Here is a 24,388-nt window from a genome sequence, read left to right on the forward strand (position 1 = left end):
CGAAGCAAACATGGAAATGTCACTATTAGTATTATAACAAAGAAATCAAATGAAGAACATTTTTTACTGACTCCGTATTCTTCGTTTACGTAGTAAAACTGGATAAACTTTAATGGTTAAAACATTACTTGAACTGTTAATAAACAGACGTTCGAAGCAAACATGGAAATGTCACTATTAGTATTATAACAAAGAAATCAAATGAAGGACATTTTTCACTGACTCCGTATTCTTCGTTTACGTAGTAAAACTGGATAAACTTTAATGGTTAAAACATTACTTGAACTGTCTCGCTAATTTAACAGTGTTGACACATTTCATTGTTTTTGTCTTGTCCCCTACTTACACTGCCCCGCACTCCAGGGGAGTTGAGCTCTACAAACCCTCGAGCTAGTTACATTGACCTAATACATCAAGATTATGCAAGGCAGGTGTGACTGTTTCATTTTACTTGAGATTGCAAGTTGCATTGTGTAGTAACTAACGGCTGACATTCGATGCAGGTGTTAAGGACACACCTCGTGCAATGTCACTTAGAAGAAAATTGAACGTAGTTAAACACAGTAGCGACACTTTAGTTAAGGATTTACGTACCGTCGATTTATAATTCAATCAAAATGTTCGAGTATGCAGAATTAAAATTATCTATATTTATTGTAAAAGTTTAAATTACTACTCGAACCACATAAAAGGTGACAGAAATGAAGCAAATACAGGCAGATCTGATCAGATTTAGGAAAGGTCACGATATGATTATATCACTGTAAAACTGTTTGATTATTTCAACACTCTTTGCCATACAAGTGTGATATATATATATATATACATATTTTATATAAATAAATTTGTATTCATCCAAGATTGGGAGATTTGATTTATAATGTACCATTGAATTCAGACTTGCCTTTATATTTTCTATAACTTTCATTGGTATAAAAAACGAATACAAGTGAACCTACCATTAAAACAAAAGGTAGGATAGCTTTATTGATATCATATCGGAGGTTGAGAAATGTTATGGAGTAAAGACTATTACATGTTGCATTAAGGCAATAATATAATTGAAAAAATATGTTTTTGATTATAAAAGCTGTATGGTATCTACAAAGAACTTTACTATTAATATGACAAATGAAATAGTTCATAAGTAACTAATCCACGTCTAAACTTCTGAAGGAACTCACGAATTTGTACTTAATAGAGTTGACCTTTAGTTATGAGAGACACGTTAGACGATATTCCTATAGATTTCAATTTATTCTACTAATATCAACAATTTCATAAAAATACGATGCAATAGATTAATCAACGTGTTTTTAAAGTGCAAGTGACTACAAATGATTTCAAACACGTGTCCTCCAAAATTTTCTAAATTGGATTAGTATTAACAACTATCCAACCGAAAAGACGCGCTAAATTTAGGCCTATTTTCATAGTATTTTTGTTTTATAATAAATTCTACCCAAGGACAGTCTGCTTGTGTTTCGTGATGGTTTATGAACTAGTTATATAGTATTTAAAACGATAGAGCTACACACATTAGTTTTATAGCTGCTTCGATATGAGGCAAGTTTGAATTCCATAAAAGAACATCTAAGTAAGTTTCGATTTATTAGTTTAAAATGTAGAGCAGAAACATGATACAATTGTTTTAACTTGGAAAACTTTGGTCTCAAGACTGTGATTGACAGTCACCTACTGTGAGCCACGCCTATTTACCGTGAATCGGAGGGTATAATGATTCGTCGATTTTAAATATCCCAACCTACTTGTGTACTTTCATCCAATCAGAACATAGCTTCCTCCCACTGCCTATTCGACGCAACGGAAGACCAACTGGCAGATCAACGAGGAATCGATTCGCAAGCACTTGTAGAGTACAGAGCTCAACAAAACTTGGCAGTTGATGACGCAGGCTTTAAGTAGCACGATTATGGATCATGGGTTTAGTAAACGGAATCCTGCACTCCGCCTAGTAGACGTGGCCTGTTCGTACGTTCCGTCTCATGCCAGTCTTGCCCACTCACACCCAGGATTCAATGGTGTAACGGCCGGCTACCCTCTGAGTCAGGCCGTGGTAGCAGCAACTCAACACCGCGGACCTCAAGAACAAGGTGCGTCAGAGATGTTAAGCCAATTCATGGATACAGCCCACATGGGCGCCATCAAATTATCCCCACCTCATGCCATGCCAGGAGACCTTTCGACTCAGGGAAACCACCAGTTTGCTGCCCAGACCAATGGCTACGGTGTCCCTCCTTCACATGCACATCATCACCACGGTCACGTTAGTAGCTACGCCGCTCGAGAATTTTTCCTTCGCCGTGATCACATGCCGACTCTAGCCGGTAGTTTAGCTTCTCATGATGCCCTCAACGGCAATGGTCCAGCTCATCACGGAATGTTTGTGCCATCCTCGGCTGCTCTTCACGCTGCTCATCATACAGGTGACCCCACATCCTCACATGTATTGTTTCCTGGTTTTGACCACCCATCAGCACATCACACGGGACACATGAACGGCCAAATGAGATTGTCACTACCTGGTGCAGACATGTACGGACGTCCTGATTCTTTCAATCAGATGACCGGACCAAGAGCTGACCACCTGACAGGGACTTATAGCCCCATGAATATGGGGCACATGAACATGGGACCTCACGGTCCTGGAGCCTTTTTTAGGTATATGCGTCATCCTATCAAGCAAGAAATGACGTGTTTATGGGTCGATCAAGAACAACCGACACCACGAAAAGCATGCAACAAGACATTTTCTTCAATGCACGAGATCGTCACCCATCTAACGGTTGAGCATGTTGGAGGACCGGAATCCAATTACCATGCCTGTTATTGGCAAGACTGTTCTCGCAACGGGCGGCCCTTCAAAGCCAAGTACAAGCTGGTCAACCATATACGAGTCCACACGGGTGAGAAGCCTTTTCCCTGTCCTTTCCCCGGCTGTGGTAAAGTGTTCGCCAGGAGTGAAAATTTGAAAATCCACAAAAGAACACACACAGGTTAGTTGTTTGCTTTACGTTCCTAGTTATAGATTTTAATTGGTCTCATAATTATTATTTATTATATGCGTGCGTCAAATGCAAAACTCTTGACATCCCTTTCACCATATTTCGCGCTTTCTTTAATTTTAATATTCAGCTCAAAGCATCCTTATATTGTGGCCATAGATAGATAATATACATCACCAGTTAGTAACTGAGTTACCTCCTGATAATAATTAACCGACTATTTCATCATAACTAAATACATATTAAAATATTTTCACCCATCACCCCATGTAAATACAAAACTACCTTTACCATAGTCATGTCAGTTTTTCCCTTCCTGTATTCAAGACCCCGTATACGTGACGTTGTTGTGCAAGTAATTTTACTCAGAAAAATGCCCACACTGATCTTTCCATAAATATCATATTAAACCTGACACAGATTTCCAAGCATCTTATATTCAAAAAAAAAAACAACAAAAAAAACACACACACTCTAAAACGAAATTACAACTGAGGGGATCTAAATTACACACACCGAAGTTCATGTGCAAACTCGGTTAAATCTCCGATTCTTTAAAATTACATGTAAATGTTATTTGAATTTAACAGTTGCGACAAATATCAGTTTATTTGTATTTAATATTTTTATTATAAAATTCATTTGCCCCATATACAGCTACACCCATTAAGTTAACAATGAAACAAGTACTTCAACATCTTAGTTCTTGACTAAATTGAATCTTTAAAAATTAACTTTCTTGTGAGAATAATAATATAGTTATTCATATGCAGATACAATTTCAATACAGTCTTTCATGCGCTAGATTACTTGCGTATAGTCGTGTCTGGGCTCAGGTTCTGTTGTTTTAACAATGTTCTGTAAATTTCCTTCCTATAAGTTACTTGGTACTACAAGTAGAACTTCAGTAGGCTTAGTCTTGAAAATTTTCAACCCAACATAGTAACATCTAGTATGACTGAAACAGCACAGGTGAAAGTATCAAACTCAAAGTCCATGTCAATCAAACATTTTGTTCAAAATTTCTCTCCCTCATAACAACAGATCGTAAATCACATGTTGTAGAAGTATTCAGAATAACTAGCATTGTCTGCATATAGATGATGGACTGCGACAGCACTGTATATCATGACAGTATACTTATAACATCTGGATATGTCATTCCTAGTGCTGACAGTTCACTACCCTCGTGAGGTAGCGTTACTTATCGCTTTATGTTGCATGCGGTCCGTGACAAAGGAATGCATATATTACCCTTATTTTGATATCTCATCGCCTGTAGAACATAGCTAAATGTAAGGCGAATTGTAAATGTACTGATGTGTTTAAAAATAACAAAAAACAAAAAACAATTCAATCGTCCATTGCATGTAAAAGAGATCCAGTTTCAGAAAACTAGTGAGATGCATTTCGACTTAATGGCCGAAACTGTTAGCAACGACGGTATCCAACTGATGACCTAGGGCAAGGTGGTCGGATAATGTTTTGTAGTTTACCTCTTACTTTTAATTAAAACTATTTATTCCTGGAAAATTTTTGGTGCCTCTTCTTTTACAGGTTATTACGTAATTTGAAATGTTTTACGATGGTACCATGATGATGAAGTATTTCCCATTTTTACGAAATAAATCTTATTCTCAGTAGCGTAAATTTACTAATAAGTTTTTGAATCCTGAACTTACTAACTAGGTATGATCAAGTTCAGATACAGATGGAGTGAATAACAAGTAAATACAGTTATGTAGCTTGATTTATAATGAAAATGTAAATCAATTGTTAAAATCATTTTAAAGAGAGGAAAGTATTCATAATTTCGGCCAACTGAATCTTGTGATAAAAAGGGTGTGAAGCTAATTTTCACTTTAATGATAGCCAAGTATATTATATTTACAGATTTGTGACACTAATAGTTGATAATGTGTAATATTATTTTATTTAACAGTTATATTTAAAATTGGATTAATTCTGATGAAGAATATTTTTAGACAACTTGGTAACGTCCTTTAACAAATCTACTTACATATACAAGTATGTGTGTGTGTGTTGATGGTTCGATGACTGTTAAAGACATATAATTAAAGGTAGATTGGTTTTAGTTTTTCATCTATTCGTAATTTCTAAATCACAGACACGTGAATTTTTTTATATGTTAAATTTTAGTTATTTTCACAAAACAAATAGGAATTATTATCTAATAACTTGAATTTGCACATAAATTCCAGTTATTCAATTCCATTGTGAACTAAAAAGTTGTTTTTGTTGTTCGAGCAAAATCTACTTGAGGGCTATCTGTTTCTAATTTTCAAATAGTTGTAGACTAGAGGGAAAGCAGCGAGTCAAACCACCGACCGCCAACTCGTGGGCTACTCTGATCGAATAGCAAGATTTGATCATTAGTCTTAAAGCGAACCTACGGCCACATGGTATGGAGCGGTTTGTTGTTTTTTTTTTGCGGTAAGAGGACACGGAACCTTGGATCCACATTTTATTAGGCCTAAAAAGAAAACATAATCATCACGTTTACACTGAGATGACTAATCGTGGCAAACGTTGAGCCTTAGTCAGGATAAATTGACCAAATTTGTTCGGGAAAATATGGTTATTGTAGGTCAAAAGATTGAGTCAGGAGAGTTATATGGACGAAGTCATAGAAAGTGACCAATTAATTTATGTGTCGGGGTAACATTTCGAGAATTTAAACCAATGCTAAACAAAGTTACTACCAATGGAAATAAAGCTAATACGTTTGAATGAGTGGCATATTAATTCATCCTCAATGCTAACAACTGTTAACTTGGAGTCACTATCATATTGAACCAATTTTGAAGCGAATATCTGCAGTATTTGAATTATTAGTGTACATAATTGTTTGCAATGCTATTAAACACCTGATAGTTTCAGCAACTAACGTGTTGTATCACTTTGAACGACTACGGCTGGAGAATTTGGACCACTTCTATATTACTCCATCTTCGATACTAACTCTTGGTAACTTTAAACCACCGTCACATCAGGACATCTTAGCAACAGTTAATGAATTTAACATCAGTTATAAAACTAACGAATTTTTTTAGTGCAACTTACGCATAGTTTTATCCACAGGCATATTATTGTTATTACATTTTATTCCACGTGGTAGACTAAATCTTACAGAAATCTTTAAACTGCCTTGTGGGAAAAACGGAGGGATGATAGCATAAAGGACGATATCCAAGAAAGCAGCGTAGTATATTTTTTACGTGTTTATAAATCCAAAACCTAACCATTTGGTTTTGAAAGCACCTTACACGAAACTATACAATTGAACAAATAAATCACAAGTTGTGCACTGTGCAGTTATGATAAACATGCACTTCAAACTGCGTTGTTGATTATGCACGTACGTGTGTAGCACACGAAATCTTGACTCGTGTTCATGTTTGTAATACTGCACAGCTTACTAAAGTGCTATTGTAATTGAAAGTGACAGATGTCTCGTCGATATTTCATTGATAAGAAAGTGGTTTAAACACACTGAAAGCTTCTTTTTCAGCCAACGTGCTTGGAAAACTTAGAAATAAATTATCTATAACTTGTACTAGTATATTATCTCTACCAAACCCCACTTCTGCCTTTTAAATACGATGCATTTCCCCTAATTCTGAACTAAATGTATTACGTGTGTGCACCTACTTAATTCATTAAATTACATACAACTGCTCAGTTGCCTAAAAGCGTTAATTAGCTACGTAGATCGTCCCTGAAATAATGAGAAATAAGCTAACACGGGACTTGTGTGAAGGAAGGGGAGAATTGTCCATACGAATATTTCAGTTGTTACAGTACGTTATTCAAAGCCACCGTCCCTCGCCATTCTGTAACTGTTTGTTCGCTACCTAACTTAGAAACATAACACACGATGACACTTGAGTAAATTCTCTCGAGAAATACAAAGGGCTTTAGTTTACAACGTCACATACCTACATATATATAAGCTATATTTATGCGTATACTTATATGTTTCCCTGATGCATGCCAGACTTCAGCTGGTTCATGTAGGCAGAAAATAGTATGATGTTTTGTCTGCAATATGTTCTTAGCTATATTTCATGTTGAAATGCTGACATGCTGCTATACTGTATAATACGAATGCAACGTAGATAACCAATTGTCTTTACATGAATTTTAAATACAAGATCATCAAAGTGAAGTTTCCGGAACGAGTACATTTTGCGTTGTTATCTGATAGAGATATACTTTTAACACCTCTTTCCTGGTGAAAGTATGTAATAATGATAAATCTGTCAAAGACACCTTAAATTTCAGTGCAACATTCTAAATGTAAGCGTACCGTGATGATGTGGTATGTACATATTTAGATAAGTTAATCACTAAGTATGTACTTTAAATGTTATCGGTTGATAAGCGTTATGCATATTCTATGTAAGAGTTATATCACCTGCTTTAATCTGTTTCTATTTTACCATGTATTAAAAGTAAAACATTTTGCTTCTAACTGTGTTTTGTCGCAAACGTTTAGATGGGATACGTAATTTTATCACAAACGTATATTAAGTGCCTGAAGATTAGTTCAAACAATAAGACGTGAGAAAAAAACAATGAAAGACTAAGACGAGAAATAAAAGTAATAACTCTTTTCCCCTGCTCATCTATATATATATAGATAGACAGAGAAATTTCCAATCTGAACGGTACTTTATGTAACATATGTTATGAACTCTTAGGTCAGAGACTACTAGGATTCATTCCTAGTCGTCTTTAAGTTTGAACTGCTGACCAAGGGGAAGGTAGCCAGTTAGTAGCACTGCCACATACACGACTATTCTTAACCGAATAGCATGATTGACTATCTCTGTTGTAACGCGTCTACAGCTGAAAGTGCGGATTATGTTTTCTATCGCCTACCGTAGGTTTGAAACGGAGGCCATTTGGTACGCAACCGGCACACTAACTTCTAGGCTACGCCCAGATATTATATATATATAGAGAGAGCGAGACATTGATAATCGATTACTACACTATAATTACTTCTATTTCTTGCTCGGGACTTTTGATTAGACCTATATAAACAAGACGTCTACGTATTTTATTACTGGTTTAGATAATTGCTCTGAAACAGTTCATCATTATACTTCCTAACTGGATGTTATACAACTCTTTCTTTTGACTCTTTGTTACCAGATAAAACATATTTCGTTAATTCATACTCTCGATTTGCAGACAGTTCCCTTGATTCGTATTCGTTGGATGATTATAAGTACAGTTCTTTGTTTAATAATGATCTGTAGCATGAACTGATTTGTTCTTGGTAACTCAACACCCCTATTAAGAGATTTTGCCCATACCCACGAGTGATAACACAGGCCTGCGATGGTTTTATTGCCTTGATATTTTTACATGTTCTACAGTAATTTCTGTACGCTGAATCCGAAAATGTTATCCATTTTTCTCCATCACGTATAGGTTTTTCACAGAACGTCATAACGCAATACATAAAAGAAAGAACACAACACGTAGTTTTGAAACTAAAAGACATAGATTTCACGAAAAAAATCAGGGCGAATGAGGATGCATATTCTTCCATTTTCTTCAGTTTGTTCGTATTTTTGTTAACAAACATAATAATAAAAAATGTGCATTATAGTAAACTAAAGAATAATTTGATCTGAGTAAGAGTTTTTTTCTTCCCGATTTCTAAAAAATCCTTACGTGATAGAAAAAAATGAATATTATTTTCGAAATCTGTGTAGCTGAATTATGAAAAATCCATTTTTAAACCAAAACAACTTTTATGAAGTTTATGTTCGCAGGCCTGTGTAATCCTTTAGTGCTATATTGAGAAACACTTCCATTTTATGGTGTGCTCTTAGAGTATTACTTTGAATCATGTTGAAGATTATTTTTATTTACAATATAAGTTAACAGTCAATTGACATAACTTCCAATGGAGTTCTTCAGCTCATTGAGGTATAACATGGACTAATCCTATGTGACGTAACTCAAGAAAGTAGTTTCAGAAAATCTCTGATAATATTAATGATTATTTTAAATTATTCCCCAGTTCGTATCAGATATTGTTTTCCTGACCTCCTCGTTTTACATGCATCGTTAATAAAATACCTTGAAATAATTTAAATATTTGTATCAGCGAAGCTGCTATTAATATTTACAACCAAGTACCTTCTCGCCTAGCCATACGTCACAAGCGAAATAACTCACGGTGATGACGACATCCTCGGGGTTACAAGCCTCTGCCTTTCAAGGGCAGCTCAAGGTCGATTTATGGTTGTGTAAAACCGAAAGGTATCCGGTGATAATATTTTGTATTCGTCACAATGACGCAGACAGACCAATTGACAAACTGAACTAAGAGACTTACAGAGTTGTGGGAAAGGAAATATATGCTAACATAATCTGTATTGAAGTCGTGGCAATTTTTTCCCCACTATTTTAGTTCATATGGCAACTGGATGGTTGTTAAGAGACCAATGTCTATCATCAACGCCACTTGTTCCAGACGTACTGCTGTCAGAAACAAGGTTTTGTGTTTCGTAACACCACGTTTCTGTTTTTACATTGTCGTATTAAGTAGCGTAATCAAATAATTAAACTAAAGATGACTGGGTTATCTAATTTCTCTAATTTTAGATTAATTTATTCTGCAAAATATAAGAAACTACAATATAGAGAGATTTAAAATTTTTAGAGTTTCGTGCATCGTTCCAGAAGTAACCACACCTTCATTCTGAGACATACATTTATAAGGATATGCGTCCAGTTGACACCACCATCTAATATCTCACCGTGGGTGGGCATTCTCCACCAATGATTATACCACCAGCGTATTGATCTTGCACTTAAACTACCCTTGAATAAATTGTTTTATTTTGTTTTTAAGATCACATTTTCTCCACTATTATACATCGATTTTTTTTTTCTTGATAAACAGTGACGCTTATCGTAACTACAGTATGCTTGTTTATATTTATTAACAGGAAAAACCGATAACCTGAATTCTTTCTTGCCAGAAACGGAAGATAGGCGTTACTTCTTTACTTTTAAATGAAGGAAGATCTGTCTTCTGAATGTGCTTACATTATTAGTCGTCATGTTTGTGAATTTTTTTTCTAACTAAAATGTTCTATTAGTATGAGGAGTGTTTGGATTTACAAGTAACCGTAGCGTATCCAGAAGCGATTTACTAGAGAAGTTTCTATTGTGTTTCCCAAAGATTAAATAATCCTGATAGAGCTGGAGGAAAAGATATTGACCAGAAACATATATTCTTAAAATGGACGTGGATATTTCCAAACCGTAAAATAACAGAATAGGTTCTGAGTCTTTTATACTGGGGCCTGGTATCGTCAGGTGGTTAGGGCGCTTCGAATTCCCGTCCTACCAAATATGCTCGCCCTTTCAGCCGTGGGGGCGTTATAATGTGCAGTCACTTCCACTATTCGTTGGTAAAAAGAGTAGCCCAAGAGTTGGCGGTGGGTGGTGATGACTAGCTTCTTCCCTCTAGTCTCTCACTGCCAAACCTTCATATTGTCTGTAAAGTGTCTCGGCACCGTATAATAATTTAAAAATATATTCTTATACAGTAAAATCTAAACCTGTATAATGAGCTGATGTAACAAGCAGAACCGTTTTAAATAGAAATGCAATGTATTTACGAATTTTATTTTTCAAACTGTTATATTACAGATTTATGATGTTTATTTATTTTTCAATTTCTATGAACATTTAATGTTTCAAGATTAGAATTGTTCTTCTCACCCGATAGATGTATTTAATTTTGAAACACAATGTTTAATTCTAATGTTATCTCTCTATATATAATACAGGTATTAAACTGACTTCGTTTCAAGGTTTTCTGTAATTGTTGAAATCATAAAATAACCAAACAACAACACAGTTCTATCAATATACGACTAAGTAGTCAGTCATTTCATGTCTATTGTTGTTGATCTTTTTAACTTTTTGTCGCGTTTTAATAACGTTGAATAAGTGTTTATGCTAAACAAATATGACAAAAGTTGTAATTTACATATGATTTATTACTTCTTGTACCTTGTGATTGGTTGAAATCAGTCATCATGTTTTTATACAATTTAAGAGATCTCGCTTTTTATTCAGACCAAGGAAAGGTCCTGTATAGGAACTGTATGTCTATACTCAAGTTTTAATCAAACTCACATTGTATACGTTGTTTGAATTATTGAACTTTATTTTAGTAAATCACTAAGTCCTCACACCAATAATTGGTCTACGTTTTGGAATATAAAACATCGAGAATATTGCAGCTAACAGAACAAACATATACATAACTTTACACTCCATGTAACAGAACAAACATATACGTAGCTTTACACTCCATGTAACAGAACAAACATATACATAACTTTACACTCCATGTAACAGAACAAACATATACGTAGCTTTACACTCCATGTAACAGAACAAACATATACATAACTTTACACTCCATGTAACAGAACAAACATACGTAACTTTACACTCCATGTAACAGAACAAACATATACGTAACTTTACACTCCATGTAACAGAACAAACATATACGTAACTTTACACTCCAATGTGAAAACGGGATTTTATAAATAGAAAATTAAAGAAACTATCTATATTTCTTCTTCAAGAGCATAACGTATTATTGGTGCACTTAATTATCCTTAAAACAGTAAGTCTTCGGGCATATAAGTAGCTAAGAGCTTAACATTCCCGTAATTCTTTTGAATTTTGTCCTCCTGTCACCCCCCGCATATTATTTGATGTAATTTGAAAGAAGATCACGTAAACACTGTTCAATCATTCAGCAGCAAATTGAATATTAGTTAAGAAGTGTACAAAAATCCGTAATTTATAGTCATTTGCAATTCATCTAAGTCACCATACGGTAACGGTATGAAAACGTAAATTTCTATACAGATATAGACATTAATTACTTTACTACCTTCAATGAAAACAGTCCGTAAAATTCACGAAAGAAAGAGGTTGGTGTAGAATTATCTAAGTTATTAAGTGATTGCAGTCAGGATGGACTACATTTTAAATTATGTGCAGCAGACGATCACTCAGAAAAAATAGAATTTTAAGGTTTTGCGTTTTAATAAGGTATGGAAATAGAAAAAGATAACTTTTTTGTGCTACTGTACTATTTTACTGTTAATTAAACCCTTGTCTACATTCACACAAGTAGCCATGTTTACGGCATTATCGTGTCCATCTACTGTACTTGACTAATACTGAGTGAATCCTGTTTCTAAGTTTGAACCCTTTCATATACATTTATTTATAATATTATGCATGTATGTATATGCTTATATTGATTCTTTTATCTCGTCTTTCAGGTGAAAAACCGTTCAAGTGTGAATTTGAAGGATGTGATAGAAGGTTCGCCAACAGTTCTGATCGCAAAAAACACTCGCATGTTCACACGAGCGACAAACCCTACAACTGTAAAATTCGAGGATGTGACAAGAGTTACACACACCCGAGTTCCTTAAGGAAACACATGAAGGTTCACGGCAAGTCGTCACCGCCACCAGGTACCATTCCTCCGGGATCGGCTGGGAGCACCAGCTCTGGCTCTGGTTACGACAGTGACACGCCGAACAACGTCAGTGGGAAGTATGCTAGCCGTAATAGTCTAGTCGGATCAAGCGGAGGTCCCGGTGCTTCGGGCCATGCGGCTTTACCCCTGAGCCAGTCAAATCCACCTCATAGTCTAGGTGGGGGTGGACCTTCAACTAATTTAAGTGAATGGTACGTGTGTCAGTCAACAACAGGCATGCCCACCCCACCCAGCAACGAACACTCACCCCTGGGTGGAGTTGGAGGCCACAGTCACCATCTTCACGCTGCTTCAGCTTACTGACCACCGGTCACTCCCACTAAGGTAGGAAAGCCTTTGTACAGATTAGACATTTCGTTCCAGCTCTATGCACTTGTATGAGCTGGAACAAACTGTGTTCATAATGTTGACGTGGATATTGTTTGAAAAACTTCATGACAACTGGTCCCTCCGACCACGACTATAAAGAGTCGATGTTTTCTCTTGTATAGACGACGTATTTATAAAATACATGGGCAGAAACTTGTTTGTATATGCACCAGGAAAATGTTCTTTGTACGCCAGGTGTTCAAGTACCAGATGCACTTGTATCATAGTAAAACTTGAATATAATTTTATCAAAGACCACCTGTTTTGTTGTGTTTGTTATTGTAAGGATATGTATATGTGTAGAAAGTACCCGCTTGATGACTGCACACACACACACATCTGTACTAGTCAGTCGATAATCAGCTGATGTCGTTTCTGCTTTAAATTTTGAAATCTTGGTATGTTTAAATCCTGTTGTGTTTATATTAATTTCCACATGTCAGTTTTGAAACAGATACAACTTACATTTGGCCTTTTCACACATTTTACACGCAGGACTGTATCTAAACGTGGGGTGCAGTTCGTCGTGTACCATACATCACAATACTAAATATTTAAATATTTTCTTTAATTTTTGGTAATCTCCTTTTTTTTTCCACTACACTGACTTACCAGGTATTCTTGTTCTTTTCCCTCTTTCACATGTCTTAAGTACTGTTGTATGCACTCACATGACCATTCAGTTGAGCGAGTGGGATTCCAACTGACATTTAAACAAACATCATGACAAGCAGGACATGATTACACAGTTTTCAGAACAGCAGCACTTTGAACTTGAACAAGGAGAATCTTCACTGTCTCCTCGAGCTCTTTAATGGGCGGTGTGTAAATCAACAAACATTCTGTACACTCTTCGATATTCTTTTTCATGTGGTCGAAGCGTTACCGGAAAAAAATAACAAATGTTAAAAAAAAAAATCAATCTATCGAAATTCACCCGCTTTGGAAAATACCAGATCCTTAATGTCTTATATCTTGCAAGTCACTCACAAACTTTTTTTTTTCGATTGGTCAGTTAATGGGAAAGACATGTTTCAATTGTTTGTATTAACTAAAAACAGTAACGCTTTATTAAGCATGAATTTTATATTACGTTGTATTTCTTAATGAAGCAATAGAAGATATATTAAGTAATAATTGTTATTTGTCGAAACGACACATTTTACGATTTGAGAAACAACCGCCTCATTATCAAGATATCAAACATGGTTTATGGATGACTCTTTTGAGTCATATAAGTATAATACATCTGTGATGTGTGGAAAAATAACAGAATGATTAATCATAAAGCGTTAGACCAAATTGTACCTATGTTGTTAACAAATGTGTTTTAAATGCAAAATACTTTGGATACGTGATCAGTTGCTTTAGATATATATTTAAAATTTTTATATTTTAGAAAGTAGTCAATTACATGTTCTTGATCATTTTGCATAAATGAGTAACTTTTCCCAATAAAATTTATATTTAACGTCATAAAATTTGACAAATAACATCGAATAGTATTTTCATAAGTTGATTTCCTTAGTCACTAAAGCCTTGTGATGGTTTAACCTGAGAAAAAGGATCTAAGAAGTAAAGGTGATTCAAATTACTGAACTGGTATTTTAATGTTTGTCTTTTAGTATTCAATTATTGTGCATGTTGAATGAATCGTTAGGCTTAACTGTATTATTGTACTCAGACATTTATTTTTATTAGATAAATAGTGTGAATTTTAACAGTATTCTTATTTATATCAAATGATAGATGTAAAAAAATGTAATTCATAGGGACATGTACAAAAACTCTATGATCGTACAAGATAACACACGGTTCTGTATTTAGACGAAAGTATACTAAGAATATGAAGCAAATATTGATATGTTGCTTCGAAAAACGAACCTCTTAGTTCTGAATATTCACGTAAATTCCATAGGCATGTTCCACTTAAGTGCTTTTAACGGAACTGATTATTTCTGTCGTCACCTTTTAAATAAATTTATTGTTACTTGTTATTGTACTTACATTTAAGTCATTACTATAGATTGACGCACGTTTCTTAAAGTGTATTGAATTATAATTAATACTCTTAATGGAGATTGAGCAAAAAAAAAACTCTGAAAACGCTAGGAACAAAACTTCGTTATTTTTTCTATAATACTCGGATCATTATAATCAATAAGAATTAAGCTTTAGGTGTTCATTATTAAACTAATGTTTCGTACCATTCGTGCTTCAATTGTATAATGGCTTCTGTAGCTGTTCTGTAAAACTTGGAAGACACCCAAAGGTAGACTATTGAGTCTCTAATCTAGAAAATATAAGTAAACTAATGAGCAAATGTTAAATACATTCCTATTAATGAGCAATTTAATGAATTGGTGAAAGTCACATGTGTTAGCTGAAAATTCACAGACGAAGAATTAAAGTGAGATTTAATAAAACATTCTTTTATTTGGGAGAAATGTGGCCGCTAGGCTACTTATGTACTCGTCTAGTTTTAGTCTTACTTAACCCTTGCATCGATAACAGGTTGTATATACTCATTCAGATATTACCCAAAGCTGCCTTTTCATAAGTGTTCCCTAAAAAATGTTTAGTGTTCGTAGTTAAACACAAAGCTACACAATGGGCTATCTGTGCTCTGCCCACCACGGGTATCGAAACCGGGTTTCTAGCGTTGTAAATCCACAGACATGCCGCTGTGCCACTGGGGGGCAAAAAGTGTTTAGAATTCTGTGCTTCCAATCATTGTAGCTAAAAGATATTAATCAAGTGCTTTTAATTTATGTATCTGTATTCGCCTATTTTATAAAACTTCAATTCATAATTATTAAATATACTAAACATCTCTGTCAGTTTTTGCGTAAAACTTTCTGTTCGTGTTAAATATGTTTTATTATGAACCGTATATACAAAAAAAGTCGGGGTGATTTAAGTTTTGTTTTTCACAAAAAAAGAATATATTATAATGGCGTATTAAGTTATTTTGGTCAAATAGGTCTTGTCTTGAAGTAAAACAAGCGGTTAATTCTCGCGTGAATGTAATAAACAAAATCCGTTTTGTTCAACACTCACACACCCTTATTCTGCTCCCACTTTTTTTTTCTACATTTCATTATTTCATTAATATTTAAACTAGGAAAAAATTAATGCTGAAAAGTGGTTTCAGTTCCACTTTTCTGCTTGTTTTTAAGTAATGCAATACGTCTAATAACAAAAGTCTAAATTTATAGCAGATTTAAGTTTTTCAAAAATAACAGGATTTTTTTCCCACTATCAATGCAAAAAATGGAAAAAAAGCTTCCAGAAAAGTTAACAAACAAAGTTCAATATTTAAGGGATTTACGTGATATCAAACACAAACCAGTCAAAAACAAGTTATGCAAAAAGGGTAATCTTCAAAGATGTTCTAGAATTACTTCATAAAATCCTGGTAAGAGTGGAAACAACTCGGAAAAATATACACAAAGTACTCTTTGAGTCACTCTATACACATAAAATTTTTACTGACACATGAAGTTCTCGAAGTGGGCCGAGTTGGGACGTATCCAATCACAATCTTCCATGCTGGTGAGTTAAGCTGTAGCAGGCAGATGCTTGCGCTTTTGCTCATCATTTGGTAGCCAGATGTCAGTGGATAAACGAACCACACTGTTTATATATAACTTGAACCATCCGTTCACGTATTTAGTGTCGAAGCGTTCCCAGTAGCAATATTTTTCTTTCATCAGGAAATAATAACATTGAGATGTCAATCTGTCACTCAAACTAACATTGGTGTGGATTATACTATCTAGGAAAAGACGAATATTTAAACATTTGTAAGATATGCTTAATAAATCTTGTTAAAATAGATTTTACTTCCATTCGTAAAAGTCTCTCTGTTATAATAATGTACAAATGTTGTAGTCGATAGTATATAAGATCACTTGTAGTTTACCTACCCGTTCTTACATCAAACTAATAGTTTTAGTTCGGCTATATCAATTAATTTCCCTGGGCCTGTAGCCATTCAGAGTATAGGCAATCTATTTTTATTGAATGTGTCCCGCCTTAATGATCTTTGGTTTTTTTGAAAACAACATTTTCTAATCACTTTTTTTGAAATAATTATAATAATCACCTGGAAATAAACAATTAACTTATAAATAACTAATATTCTTTCAAACTCAAAATTATTAATGTTTTATTTCATATATAAAAATAAATCAGGAAATATCCTTTAAGTACGTAACAATCTCCAATGTTTCAAGAACGTCTATGCTCTATAGTATCAAACACTTTGAAATAAAATATTCTTAATCATAGCCTTGTCTTTATATGGAAATTTAAATAAAGAATCCTCCCTGAAATCTAGTGAGATATTTATTCAATCTCGGAATGACTTAGGTGTGATATAAACGTAAAAGTTCGAGAAAGGCTACTAAACATTCATAATCAGACTATTACGTTCCTTTGAATATGATGGTGAATAATTGGATTTCTTTGATATAATTTTCATGTATAATTTGTTTTGGCTTGCCGTGCTTTATTCAAAATGGTTTAATAAAGTAATCTTAAGATTTGAGAATACTTGCAATTTAAAAACAGTCGGCGACACGAAGAAAAATATAGTTTGACGTCCCTTTTCAAACATGGCAGAATTAGGTAGGAAAGAAGAGTTTGGCGTTTCTGTAATTTCTAGGCTTTGACTGCACATCTAAAACCACGTACAAATAGACAGTGATAATAAAAATGCACAAGCAATTTTCTTGAATAGTGCCTTGATTACATAGGTCACATTAATGAAAGTTGTTCCACGATCTTCGGAGTTTTATGTGTGCCAACAATTTGTAACGAAACCAAGTAAGTATCTATGGCCTGAACAAGGCATGATTGGTCCCCGGCCAATGTAGAGGTATGAACAACGCATGGTTGGTCCCCGGCCAATGTCTGTACGCGAGTAAACTAGTGAGTACCTATAGTATGAACAACGTATGGTTGGTCCCCGGCCAATGTCTGTACGCACGTAAACTAGTGAGTATCTATAGTATGAACAACGCATGGTTGGTCCCCGGCCAATGTCTGTACGCTCGTAAACTTATTTGGGGCCGCTTCAAGTTTTCAAGTAAATCACTCAAGATTCCACGAAGTACGTGGTCGATACTTTCTGACCAAAATATTTATGTATAAACTTGTTGCATCCGTCTATTCTACACATATAGACGTGAACCACCACTCTAATAGGACTTGTGTTTCTAAAGGTTTAGAAAGCAAATTATGCATGATTGTTACACTACCATTCACAGTGAATGAAGTAATAACACAGTGGTCTAACATCTTTTCTACTGGAGCTATCTCCAGTCAGACTCATTTTGCAACTACAGTAACTACGTATTTTCTTGCTAAGCACATTGAGTTAGAATTGAAAATATGACGGAAAGTGGAAAAACAAACGTCTTTTATTAAATATATGTACTCGTGATGTATTTGCAAATTTTAGTACACATTTTTGTCATAAACACTAGCCGGCATATTTTTTTATTTGTGAAATTTTCTGTTATTTTAATTAGGACGAAATAATTGCAGGTACACACACACACACACCAATAACAATATTACATACAATATGTTTACTTCACACCTTTCCTAAGATCTCACAAGCAAACCATGAACATTTATACACCCGCGATGTGCATCGGGATGAAATTTCAACAGGTTTTAATTGCGTCAAAACTTTAATTTTGTTTACTAATTTGCATAAAGCTGACGAAGTAGTCGTACTTGACCGTCACTCTTGTAGCTCACCCAAGGCCCAATAAGCGTAACGCATATTTATGTCAACGCGTCGCGAACCTTGAACTTTCGATTTAATAGTCCGACCACGCTAACCTCTAGACCACAATCGGCTAGTCGGATACATGAGATCCCTGTGGATTAAACGTTGTCTTAATTACTTGTAGCTGATTTAATATTTGCAGTATTTAAACATATAGAGGTTAGGGCACTTCGCAATATGCGGGTGACGGAATCGAAAAGCATTCATCCTTTCAGCTTTGGGAGCTTTATAATGTGCCGTTTAATCTCACTATTCGTTGGTAAGGGATAACCAAAGTATTGGCTACCTGCGTTCCGTCTAGTCTATCACTTCAAAATTAGACAGCTAGGGTAGATGGCCCTCGAGTAGCGAAAATTATATAAACAAACAATTTAAACGTACGTTGTTAAAAGAGAAAGTAAATTTACTCTCTACCCCTTTAACTTAAGTGAATTATTTTGTATTTATGGCAAAGTTATTAAGGCTATATTAAGCCGTCCTTAATTTTGAACTACTGATCAGAGAGAAGGTAGCCAATAAACAATATCCTACTCCCCACTTATCATCCATGCTAAGGAATTTACTGTCGCTCTTATAACGCTCTCCCAGCTTAAAATGTGGGTGATAATTTGTGATATCGCATGGATTCGAAACCGGCTCGCCAGCTACGAAATATAGAGCTTTATTACAAGACCAACCCGTGCCCCAAACTTAAGGAGCCCTTGATAATATATAGTATAAATCTACATTTATGTCATTATATGAGATTTCATTGAAGACAAATTCAAACAAATTGTTAGCAATTTCAGTATATATATATATATATTAATTGGATAACCAGTAGTTCCTCCTGAGTTTTTTTATATATAACAGATATACCAATACCTGCTATAGCACCAGCCTTGTTTACGACCTGCACTCTTGTATGAAGCCTATAAAGTTTACATTGCAGATACTTATTTTGAGCCTTGTTGTTTAAGTTATGATGATAAAAGGTAGACTAAGTGAGATACGATCATATAAGTATATATATATATTTGTCATAACCTTTAATAATCATTCATTTTTTTGTAAGGTCCCTTTCACCAAATTCATCATCCTCTCTAACTTGGACTTCGATAACTACAAATAAAAAACATGTTGATATTCTCAAATTTTGAAGTGAGTCTTGTTGATAGTCGAGTTTTACCCTTAAAACGTTTAAAATGCTCATTACCTATCGATGTTCTTGCTTGTTGTAGACATTATTATAACTTTGTTTTGCTTAGCTGGTCATATTTATATATACTTATAACACTACCAGTCAGTGAAACTCCTTGCGTCTACAATTAATTATTATGTTTCTCAACTCGTTTTTTTTTAAATATTTGTATATTTATTTGTTTGTTTGTTTTAGAAATTTAGAAATGATAGACTAGAGGGAAGGAAATTGGGTAACGTTATCCACCGCTAACTCTTGGAATACTCTTTTACTAACGAAAAGTGGGATTGACAGTAACATTACAAAGTTCTCATGACTTAAAGGGCGAGCGCTGCCGGTGATGGGATTCGAACTTTCAACCCTCAGCTTACAAGTTAAGTGCCCTAATCATTAGGCCACATTATATATTAGTATATTTTCTAAAATAAAAACTAAAGAAATTTGTTTTTTAAAGACTTTTCTCTATAAGTGTATCATTTTCCGAACAATGAGAGAGAAAAAGTTCGCTATCAACATATCTAGAACTTTAAAATATAATTGACTTTTTTTTCTAGGCGTGTTTACAAAGTATAAACAAAATGTCTTACCAACAGACAAAGAAATAATGGTCTACGTCAGGAGTAAAAAAAGTGGCAAGTTTCCTCTAATCTAAAATTTTCTTTAGCAAAATTTCCTCACAGCCTTTTTTGGTTAACTCGGTGTTTGATTTTTAACGCTGGAATACTGAAGCGAAAGCAAAACCGATTTAACTAATCAGTATGGCCTAGCATAGACTGATGGTTAGGATACTCGATTTGCAATCTGTAGGTCACGGGATCGAAACCTGTTGCCGATTGTGCTCACTCTTTCAGCCGCGAGGGCGTTATTACGTTACGTTCAATTCCACTATTCCTTGGTAATGAGTAGCCCATGAGTTGGCGATGAGAGGTGTTGATTAGATGCTTTCTTTCTGGTCTATCACTTAGTAATTATTGGCGGTTAGTCCCGATAGCCCAAAAATCATCATTAGGGATTTGTTTTGCAATTAGAGCAAATAAAAAATAAATTTATGAGAGTAATTAAGAAAAATTAAACTCGCGATATAAAAGGTGTACAACAAAAACCTTTACAGTTAGGTCAATTTGACTGGCATTGTGCCTTTTGAAGTCGATATTTTTTTCTAATTCCTCAATCCTGAGAAAAATTTATTCCTCAACTTCATGCACAAATTTTATCCACCCGTAAAAGTTTTACATGAAGTTGAGGAAATTTTTGGTCGAAATATAACAAGAATCCTTCTTAGGAGAAAAATTTAAAATGTTTGGTCTTTAAGGCCAAATATTTCCTCTTGACATCGCGAGGAAGTTTTCGGTCCTTCGGATGAAAGAAGTTCTCGTACCTAGACTATCAGGATAGCCATTTTTTCACTCATGGTCTAAGATATGATAAAGGTGTAAATACAGGGAAAACAACAACAACTTTCAAGTTGTATTGTAACGCAGTCTTGTGGTAAAGTTAATTACGTGTAATAATGACGATACAGATAATAATTTCTCATATTATCACTACTGAATTACCAGCACTATAATTATATTTCTATTTATGTTTAATTGCATCTATTTCATTGTTCCTTTGATGGATTATATTCATATTAACAAGCTGTACTGAGATTTCTCTATTCGACTTAGTGTGGTATGTTTCCTCTGTTGAAAGCTGTGGACTTTACGAAACATTTATTGTTAAATTTTACATAGTCTTGAATTGTGTATGTTGGCACAGACAATCTACGATTTCTTACGAAGCAAGGTTTTGTTGTTTCAATTATAAAACTCATAGTTAAAAATAGTGTGTTTTAATTTAATGTTTTAATATTCAATGTGTCTCGCGTATACCGTGCTCTATATATGAAAGTATTCGATCTTCTACAGTAACACTATATATATATATATATATATGTATTTAACAGCCAGAGTTTCGTCCTTGTTGTGGCTGTCCTGTTTCTTGGTGGCGTGTGGTTGCTATGGAGATTATTGACGTATTACTTGTATATTAAGTTTAGGAACCAAGTCATAAAGATAAGCTTTATATATAAGTTGTAGCAATGTTCGAAAATTACGCATACTATATTTGTACAGTGAAGACTTTACAATTTTAACGAATTCACCTGTAAACTGACTAGTTAACCCTTAAATTACCGACTTGTTTTTATACCATTCACTATCGATGAGGTCCTCATGTTACTTCATATTGAGGAACTTTATATTCTTGGTTGTTACGACACTTTATGTAAAGAATTCACCAAACAAACCAGGTGGAATCATTCATTTTGTACGTTATTAGTGACCTTGTAACAACGGCCTCTTAGACTCACTAGCAGTTTGTGCATAGATAGTTAAGAAAAATATGTTTTGATGATATGTGAAATCCATAGGGATAAATAGGTAGTTCTAGGGTTAAAGTGTAGCTTCAGTCGATTACTCAGTAAACTCCTTTTGTGGTAGAATATATAACAATTTATACGAGCATATAAACTGATACACACCAGTAATGGAATTCTATCCTCAAATTTAAAAAAAATATATAATTCTATAATTAAGTTTTAATTTACATCTCCATTTAATGTTTTGACACGCTGTATCGTGGTAGAATGTCTATAGCAACTGAAAACATGTTATCATATTACATCCATAGTTAAAATAAAACCTTGAAAAGCTACATTTATAAAACTTCTGTACTTCTCTAAGTTCCTACGTGCACGTGCTTATAGCAAAATATCATCGAACACTGAGTTTAATTAAAAAACAATTTTTTTAAACATTTCTTGTTTATTCCAACACTCTTGTTGTTGGTGGTGGTGACGGTGCAACATTTCTCAGCCTACAGCTTTAACTATGTTCACAATGAACCTAATATATATATATACATATTAGTTACATCTATTGTTGTGATGTGCCTTCTGGTACATAGAAGATGTCTGTCTGGATGTTACTACTACGAAATTCGGGGTTTTACTGATTTGGTTTTTGTGCCATACGTATGGCTATAGCTGAAGGATAGAATAAACCGAGGTGGTATTATTTCACATGTCTAGCAAAGTAACGTTTGATCATCTTACATGTGTTACTAAATATCAAATTTGAACTGGTAATGTTAATGTATCATGCTTGGATAACTTACTAAATATTTTTCAAATGTTTATAATACAACATGAGTGAAGATGGGTATTCATAGCATTTCAAGTACAATACTACAGATCTATACGATAGTTATATCGATTAACTAAAACCACCAGTGGTCAAAAATGCCAATTGCAGTGATCAAATTAGTAAGAATATGGCAATTAAGTGACCAGTGGTTCAAGAAAAAAGATCACTGATAACTTATGTTTAAAATTATAATCACCTCTATTATATTTTATTTTCTTCTATTACGAAGACAGTGGGCTATTCTTTAGGTCATGTAAAAAACAAAAATAACTAACAAATTATTATAAAACCCTTATAGACGAAAAGCACAGTAAGGTTGTGAAGAAAAAGAAATTAGGTGTAAGGCAATGCACATACGCAAATATAAGATCTTGGTACACAACTGAAATCTTAACAATATTGAAGTAGTTGAACTTATAGGTCGCCCTTTCAGCCGTGGGGGCGTTATAATGTGACGGTCAATCCCACTATTCGTTGGTAAAAGAGTAGCCCAAGAGTTGGCGGTGGGTGGTGATGAATAGCTGCCTTCCCTCTAGTCTTACACTGCTAAATTAGGGACGGCTAGCGCAGATAGCCCTCGTGTAGCTTTGCGCGAAATTCAAAAACAAACAAACTTATAGGTTGTGTGCGCATGGGTTCACTTTTGCGTAACCCATCCATATCCCAAGGCGAGATCTAGATAAAACTGACTAGTTGACTCTTCGTGGGAGCCAGAAGAAGAATAAATAATATTAAGAGGTGAGTAAGAAGTAGTAATTACTACTAATAATAATTATTATTACCGTAATAAATAACAGTAATGAGTAAATACAATTCGTTAATTCACTGGTCCCGAAAATACTGGATTAAGACCCATATAACTGAACAAATTGATTATTGTGCATGTCATGTTAGGGTTTCAGTTATGTATCAAGACTTCTATTTGCGTATGTACATTGCCTTACACTTTACTTGTTTCTTTTTTTCTTCAGAGCCTTTTGTCCGCTAGTGATGAGTATAAGTTGCGGTAACCATTTTTATTTAATATTATTATTACATGTAATGCTTACTTGTCACATAACAAAATTGAGATGAGGTCTGAATCGTGCAGAGAGATGAATAAAATACGAGGTTGAAAGTTACGTTAAGCTACTGTAATCTGAAAGTTTGAATAAAACGTAAATATATACTAAATTACGCCTGTCCAGAGTACCAAAGGTGAAGGGAAATTATATATATATATATAAGGCAAAA

At 34.4% G+C, this 24,388-nt stretch overlaps 1 protein-coding gene across 1 annotated transcript; it reads left to right on the plus strand.

The window, feature by feature from the left end:
• The first annotated feature begins 1,730 nt into the window (after positions 1-1,730).
• LOC106463037 (zinc finger protein ZIC 1-like) lies at positions 1,731-13,240 on the plus strand. Its single transcript, XM_022390446.1, has 2 exons — positions 1,731-3,017; positions 12,395-13,240. Exons 1-2 carry the CDS (start codon positions 1,907-1,909, stop codon positions 12,919-12,921), a joined length of 1,638 nt encoding a protein of 545 aa, XP_022246154.1. The 5' UTR covers positions 1,731-1,906; the 3' UTR covers positions 12,922-13,240.
• The last annotated feature ends 11,148 nt before the right edge of the window (positions 13,241-24,388 follow it).

Source organism: Limulus polyphemus, unplaced genomic scaffold (genome assembly GCF_000517525.1).
Source record: "Limulus polyphemus unplaced genomic scaffold, Limulus_polyphemus-2.1.2 Scaffold1309, whole genome shotgun sequence".
NCBI classification, from domain to species: Eukaryota; Metazoa; Arthropoda; class Merostomata; order Xiphosura; family Limulidae; genus Limulus; species Limulus polyphemus.